This window comes from Scardinius erythrophthalmus (assembly GCF_964197995.2).
Source record: "Scardinius erythrophthalmus genome assembly, chromosome: 19".
NCBI classification, from domain to species: domain Eukaryota; kingdom Metazoa; phylum Chordata; class Actinopteri; order Cypriniformes; family Leuciscidae; genus Scardinius; species Scardinius erythrophthalmus.
The window spans coordinates 16,669,535-16,677,544 of NC_138239.1; the positions used below are offsets into that span (position 1 = coordinate 16,669,535).

Genomic DNA, 8,010 nt, shown 5'->3' on the forward strand with positions numbered 1-8,010 from the left:
TACCCGCATGTGGCCGTCAGACCATTTGGACGTGTGCTGTTTTCAAGAGGTAAAAACGATATAAATACTGTTCGTTTTCTCACACAAACCGCTCGTTTTGTGTCTTAGGCCATCAATGTGTACTTATGATGGGGAATTGTTTCATTTGGACGATGGGGAATTGTTTTAATTTGGACTCTGTGCTTGTGTTTTGAGACAGTGACCACAGACCTGCATTATATGACTGACAGACAAGAACGGTTTGACCTAAAAATATCAAAATTGAAACTACTGCGGAAAAAAAGACACCTACATCTTGGATGCCCTTGAGGTAAGCTAAAACATATCAAAAATTAATTTCAAAGTGAACTATCCCTTTAAGTGACATTGACACACACACAAAAAAAGTTTTCATAAGGTCATAAAATGGTCATAACTATTTGACACAAACCTTTGATGGAAACATGAATATGATGCACTACAGCAACAAAAATAACCAGTTTGGTCGATGGAACTAAAAAGGTTTGTGACCGCATTATGAAAACTAGCAAAAGCTTGTCATTTTCCTTACTTCATGCATTTCAGGGTCAACGTACTGTTTGATGCCGACCCGTCCACCTACATGAAGTCACAAATGAGGGCATCCCATTTTGGCTCAGTTTACATAAAAGGGTATGTCACACATCCTTTCATTATAATAACTGGTTTCCCGGTCAAATGGATGGATAGCATCTTCAGTTTTACAGAAATGTATCGTGTGTTGGGGCTGATGTTTCTAATTTATGGAAAGAAGCCTCAAACAAGACGGAAATTCTGTCACAGACACCCTTGATTCACACTAATGAAATGGAATCCAAAACTATTCTTTGAATCTTTGATAATTAATTGTACAGCTGATAAAACACTGTGGATCATTCACTAAAGTCTAAAGTTAGTAAGTGCAATCGAGTCGCACCTGCTGCATTGAACAGTAAAGTTTTAAAATGGACAACACTTCTGCAAGGCAACAAAAAGTTTCTATAGTGAGAAAACAACATTTTTTGGGGTAAAACTTTTATTAGTTCTTTTTTTTAAACAATAAATCCTAAGAGCATCAACAGCTTATGAGCTTTGAATCTTGAATTTTAAACCTATTTTTTAATTAAAACAAATGCATTTCAACAGAAATGTGCACCCAATATAACACTGATTAATATTTAAATATACAACAGATTTCCAGTCAACATACTATAGTCAATTGTGGAAACACAGGCAGTAGTTCGTTGTCACAGTTTAAGATTTTTGAAATTTAGATTTTGAAATGAACTATGAAAAGTAACAAGAATTTACATATAAATAATCAAGCATGACTTTGGTATGCATTGTGAATTCATGAATTCATTTGGGGGTTTGTGCATCACCCTCACAACACCCTGAGCTGATACAGAGGTCAAGCACTGTTTTTTTCCTTCATTCATATCATGGCAGTAGCATTGTATGCATACATGCTCATACATTTGACACTATGATGTTTTGCCTTGTCTGTTGCATTTGCTTGAAATATGCTGTATGCCATTAATGTGAATCTTCTGCTTTTTTTGCTCTTTAGCGCCTTCTAAAGAAACAAAAAATAAGACAAAAAAGGAAGTATCAACTAGTTTAACCAAAAACATATAATACACTGAGAAACTCTACACCAATATCTAGTCCTCAAAATGAAATAAAACTCTTTTCCATCCCTTATCCTTCCCTGGTACGTACGTACACATACATTCCTTCCTTCAAAGATAATTCAGTCAGTCAGAACAAACCCTATTTATGGAGAACACAAAGAGTTTAGTCAAACATCCACAAATGCTCACTAAAGGCAGCCTACAGCCATTGAACAACACCACTGCACTCTCTGAAAGAAAAATCCTTAGAAAAACAAAAAACAAACAAAAAAAAAAGGTCTGATGGCTTTAAACTGAAGTTTCCAAAGCAAATACTGAGTGACGTTTAGTGAAGTAGAGAGTGGTTGAGTTGACAGATCATGTTTGGTCATGATGCAGTTACGATTTTCTTCATCATAAGACAATGAATTTCTGGGAGTAACAAATACGTTACAAAACAAAAATCACCTGTACTGCACCTACTGCCAATGTACAAAGAGATAAGAGACTCAAACAGCCCCTCCCAAAACACTCAAACACACGTACAGTAAAAGGCTTTTTCAGGACGCCCAACTCAACTCAAACAGGAAGTTGCAAGTTGCATGAAACGGATCTCGTGATATTTACAGGCACATAGAAGTATCCCTGAAACATGCATCAGAATTGTAATACTTTTTTTAAAGCTTTTTAAATAGTTAATAATAAATAAAATAATAAAAAAAAAAAATTAATTGTCATGATTTTCTCACCTTCATGTTGTTGTTACAAACCTGTATGACTTTCTTTGTTCTGTAAAACACAAAAGATGACATGACACAAGGCTTTTTGGTCCATAAACTAAAAGTCCACTTGAGGTGTTGTTTTGGACCCCATTGACTTTCATTGTACAGACAAAAAGAGTTCCACAGAAGAAAGCAAGTCATCCAGGTTTGGAACGACATGGCGTCGATATAATGATGACAGAATTTTCATTTTTGGGTGAACTAATCCTTTAAATATAGAAACTTTACCAACCTGTGTGCTCACAGTGTAAGTGGTAACTAGCTCACTGTAAGTACACTTACAGTGTAGTTGTAAGTTGTAGTAGTTAGTGCTAAACCTAAAGCTCTTAAACAATACACACTAAAAGCAACACAACTGCACAAAATTGCCTAATATCTCTCTGCTCCCATCTGACGTTTATAGCTGCAGTCTTCCTCAGATTGTATTTCCCATAAGGCCTTGATCTTGGCAGTAATCAGCTGGCATGGGGTTTGTGTCGTGCCTGGTCTTGGATTGGTCTGTTCTCTGGTGTGGGCATGTTGTCAAAGTTCCAGTCCACAGGATTGAGAAGCTGCAGGGTTTTCTTATGCATCCAAATGGGGTTGAGGAAGAACGTGAGCAGGAAGAGGCCCATGAAGAACTGAAATCTCTGAACCAGAGGGATGTGTGTGTTCATCTCCTCCCAGTGATTCCAACATACCAACCACATGTAGTAGGACAGAACCATCCGGCAGTGGAACATGTGAATCATTATCCACTGGTTAGCTTTCCAGAACAGAGTTCTGGACCAGCCCGCCTTAGCAAAGAAGAGAAGGAATGTGAGAATTCATTTATAACCAAGTTCAAAACAGGGTCTTATTAATTAAAATGTGGTTTATTCATAATTAGCTTCACAGGGGGAATATCTGAATCACTGAGCTTGATGAAATGATGAAAATTGTCATCATTTACTCACCCTCACACCTGTATGCCTTTCTTTCTTTTGTGGAACATAAAAGAAGATATTTTGTAGAAAGTTTCATTAATTTTTGTCCATACAATGAAAGTCAACAGGGTCCAAAACAACTTTTATTGTATGGATTTTTTCATTATTATTATTTTTCTAAATATCTTTTGTTTTTTTAAATCCACAAAAAACAAATGAATAACAACATGAAGGTAAGTAAATGACTGAATTTTCTTTTTTGGGTGAACTATCCCTTTAAGTCACTCAGCAAGAGTGTCTTCAAACTGTTGATCCATCAAGACAACAGTTGACTTGAAAAAGAAAACTTATAGATAATATACTATCCCTTGCACCAATGAAGAGAATGCAGTGCATATTTATGTTACGAGTCCAGAGACTCGGTCTAGACATTTTTTCTTTAAAAGTCAATTTTCTTTTAACTTCTTCGCCGTCTTTTTAGAATGCTGTCACGCATGAGACTCTGTAAGACCCAAGCGATAAGTTCACAGCTGTTCACACCATCACAGCTTTCCTGAAGACATTGATTAGCTTGTTCAGGTGTTTGATTAAACTCTGCAGGACTGAAGTTGCCCATCCCTTGTCTAGCACCTACAACACCTCAAATGGCTAAAACTTATCAGCGAAAAAAAGAGAAAAAGTTCCTCTTTCTAAGAACAGTGTACAAATATTGCAGAACTATAAAAGTGTTCTCAGCGACCAAGCATGATAAATTGTTGAGTAGAGGAAGAAAAACATGTTTCCCTCCAGACCAAAATAGAAGTGAAACTGCCCAACAGGTGAGAAAGCAGAGGCGTTTCATAAGATCACTACAGTCTTCAGACAAACAGTTTACTTGCTTCTTTGCTCACAAAAATGTTCCCTGCACAAACTGCACTAAATCTCACAAACTGATTTTCAAGAAAAAACATTTTCTCTTGACTGTTGCATCTCACCTTAAGCAGCATCCAGGAGATGCAGGTGAAGGGTGTGCTCATCTCCATCAGCAGGGTTACCATAGGCAAGAAATGACCCAGCCTGTCCCACACAACCGCCCCAAAAAACCCTGACAGGGCAAAGAAGTGGTGCATAGCTAACGGCAGATCGAAGGACCGGAACGCCACGTTTGACCCATGAAGGGCCACATTTTCAAACAGAAAAAAGCCAGTAGCGGACAGCACGTTGAACCATGACCAGTCCTCCTGTCCGAGAATCTTATCAGAGAAGACAGCAGAGTCCTCCATGAGCGCTCGAAGCCCTGCCACCATGCTTTGGATGCCAAACACAGCCCGTGTCGCAGCTAGATCCCAGAAGACCTTGAAGCAAAGATCAAGATTGTAATGTTAGGAAAATAATCCAAATGGCAGAATATCATATCAACAAAAACTGAATCTTTTATGAAAAGCCAACCATTACATTAACATATTAACGGGCACCTTTTCTTTGGCTGACAATGAGCGGAAGGTGTGAAACAGCAGTTTAGACAGGATGTGACAGAGGATGAAGATGAAGGTGTAGAAGATGAAGCTCAGGCAGATGATTTTCAGTCGAATGTCCATGGAGGAGTAGTCCATGCTTAAGTTGTGACCCGAGGACAGTATTAAGTTATCTGGCTGGGAAGACATTGCTCAGATTTCACAGTCAGTTCCTATGGAACCAATTACTAGTCTAGAAAGAGAAAAACAATAATTCCATTATACAGACACACCCTCTGTCCCATTTATCTGCATTACTCACTAAGAGAAAATGCTCTGCCCTTTACTGCCGTATGAAACCAAATCTTGACCTTAAACACAATGTGGAGTAAAAAGTAGATGGTGGAGACTAAACATCATTCATATGTTCAGTCTGCTCTCAGATGATGTTCAGTCTGCTCTCAGATGTAACGTTATGCTTTCTACAGCTCATTTGCTAACTAAACATCTTTTCGACGTTACAAGTTTCTGCTTAACGTTAGTTTGTTGTTTTTAAAAGTGTGTTGTCTTTGTTCTTACCTCTTGTAGACGTAATAATGCCCAATAAACTCATTCTTTCCTGCGTATGAAAGAGTTAAACTAATAATGTTTTCTTTTGACACGAGCTCGACAATAACATTGTTCACATTCCTTCACCGGCGTTCTCCCATACTGTCTGCTTCTTCACATTCAAACGCCCCATAGACCGATAGACCTCACGTGACACCATCTAGTCACATGACTATAAACGCTGCTCTGTCGCCGTCTGCTGACAGGAAAAAGCAGAAATAGAAATGCGATTTTTAATAATTTATTTTATTTTCCAGTATGAATTAGGCTACCCATAAACATTCAAGGATTTTTTTCTTCTAGAAACATTAAATTAATAAATGTTAAATTAAAGTGTCACTTACGTATGTTTCATTTTGACGTATGTTTCATTTTGAACTTTAAATTTAAATACTTTCCCCAATTTTAAATATATTTACATATATAGTTAATACATTAAAATTAATATTTCAATATTTATTTTTATTAAGTAAAACAAATTACGGTGGAAATTGTGTAGTGCTGTATTGCAAATCTCTTTGATGGATGTATTGCTTTGAACTTGTTTAATTAATGTGTTTAGTCAGATTAGATTTTTATTTATTTGTTTATTTTTACTCAGATCAGGGTTTAAATTAGTGATAATTTTGATGTTTTGTCAAAACCGGTAATAAAACAACTCAATTAGACAATTCTGTTAGGAAAAGTTAAAATCATTGTGTTGATAATGTTTTGTTGTGTTAGAGTAATTCAGTTAATTCAAGACAATGCACATAACTCATTTCCTTCAAAAATTTAATGACTGAATTATTTACAATGTATGATCATAGCAATAATCAAGTCATGAAAAGAAACACAAATAATCCAGATGACCAAGAACAAAAAGTCAAATTCGTAACACAAATTAATAACACAATTTAAACATTTCATGAATACATACAAAATAAAATAAACTGATAAATGTAACAATAAACAACATTCAAAAAAGGGATTTGGAAAAGCAATGAAGCAGAAAAACACACATTCAGCATCAGAATGGTGCATGCCACCCAAAGAAACTCAACTCAACCAATAAGGAAGAGCAGAAAAAAAGTTTTGCTTCAACAAAGGATCAATTATGTATTTATATATTATATATATATATATATAACTATTTATATAATTCTGTACAAATAATGAATATTTGGTATTATATTCACCCTTCATATAGATATGATATACAGTTTAATAAATTAAAATATTCTCAGCTAAACAACTACCTTTTTCATTTGTTATTTTCACTAAGATTTTATAATCTTTTCACATTCTGAGATCCAGGATTAGTCCAGTCCCAAGAAGAAGAAACCAAGAACTGGGGCATCTCAGTCCGCGCCGGTACCAAAGGCCCGTTGGCTGTTTTTCAAATACTGTGGTTCGGAGGGTAAATCATTTTGAATGAATCATTTCTTTTTGATAAATACTGACATACTGTATGATTTAGATGGAAATAAATGAAGCAAATGTACAAATGAGTAGCGTAAATGTACGTGAGGTTAAACAAGATGACCACCCAGTGCAACCCTGTTGAGGAAAATATGGCCATCATACAAACAAATCAACATTTGATAATTGACTCCACTGTTTTAAAAGGTGAGGAAGTGAGCATTTATTCTTCCAGGTGGTTTATTAAAGGTCGGCTCACCATAACGCTTTCAGACTGTCATGATGAAACATGGGGAAGATGGTGTGTGTGAGGATCCATAAACAGCAGAAGCTGTTCTAACATGTGGCACATAAGCATATTTGGCATATAAACACTGCCTGCATTATTGGCATGTTTGCATATTGATAATTGAGCAGGTTAATCAGAAAGGACAGCTGCCACACTGCAGGACCGGATAATCAACCATAATTACTCCTGATATAGAGAAAAAAAGTGAAATAATGAAATATCATATAATCAGGATGAACAAACAATGACCAACTATATCTTAAGCAAACTTTAACAAAGATTAATAAATGCTGCAAAATATATAGCTCATTGTCAGCTCATGTTAGTTAATGCATTAACTAATGTTAACAAATGAGACCTCATTTTAAAGTGTAACCCATCGGTTTAGAGTGTATTTCAACAGTCTTGACTAGTTTGTAAGGCCAGGAAAGCGTCAGCAATGACCTTTGGATTTCTGTAAACGCCTAGGGCCACGAGTCACACTACAAAGCCGTAATTTGTTTCAAATAATGACTAGCAAAATAATCAATCAAAACTTTTGTTGGTGTAAAATGAGAGCTAGTACACTGTAGCGTGACTTTAGATGCAATTTACAACTGAAACGTTGTGTTTTGGCTCACGTTTCGACAAAGAAAATAAGTCATCTTCCTCGATTACAAGCCTCTCTTGGATGAAATGCTGTAATTGTGTTTGAACTATGACTTAAAGCAGAAAAGTACAGAGCGCAGAGAAATTAAAAGAAAATATTTGCTCCTAAAGGAAAGCTCTTCTCAAGGTCATCTCGTGAAGGAAATTGAGAATATAAAGCTACAAGGAATTCGTGTGGAAGTTATCGAACTAATCTCCTCTAATCTTTGGCCTCTTCGCCTTTTATGACGCCAAGGCAAAAACCACAGAAAGTGGGGGAAATAGTTTGACATTTGAAATGAAATGTGACCGTGCTTGATAGACAGTCCATTTCTGTAATGATATGTTGTGGAT

General features: G+C 36.2%; 1 protein-coding gene across 2 annotated transcripts; it reads right to left on the bottom strand.

Moving 5' to 3' along the window:
- Nucleotides 1-1,026: 1,026 nt before the first annotated feature.
- cln8 (CLN8 transmembrane ER and ERGIC protein) lies at nucleotides 1,027-5,530 on the bottom strand. 2 transcript variants are annotated; one of them, XM_081394280.1, is made up of 4 exons: nucleotides 5,310-5,530; nucleotides 4,752-4,983; nucleotides 4,272-4,631; nucleotides 1,027-3,168 (listed from the first exon to the last, which is right to left on the bottom strand). In XM_081394280.1, exons 2-4 carry the CDS (start codon nucleotides 4,938-4,940, stop codon nucleotides 2,848-2,850), a joined length of 870 nt encoding a protein of 289 aa, XP_081250406.1. In that variant the 5' UTR covers nucleotides 4,941-4,983; nucleotides 5,310-5,530; the 3' UTR covers nucleotides 1,027-2,847. The 2 variants fall into 2 exon arrangements, with proteins under 2 accessions (XP_081250406.1, XP_081250407.1); XM_081394281.1 differs by having other exon boundaries at nucleotides 2,587-3,168; nucleotides 4,752-4,928; nucleotides 5,310-5,487.
- Nucleotides 5,531-8,010: the final 2,480 nt, after the last annotated feature.

Coding starts and splice junctions, on each gene's coding strand:
- cln8 (XM_081394280.1), bottom strand. CDS start 4,940: ATGTCTTCCCAGCCAGATAACTTAATACTGTCCTCGGGTCACAACTTA. Junction 4,632..4,751: donor CATTGTCAGCCAAAGAAAAG/GTGCCCGTTAAT, acceptor CTTTGCTTCAAG/GTCTTCTGGGATCTAGCTGC. Junction 3,169..4,271: donor TCTCCTGGATGCTGCTTAAG/GTGAGATGCAAC, acceptor TTCTTTGCTAAG/GCGGGCTGGTCCAGAACTCT.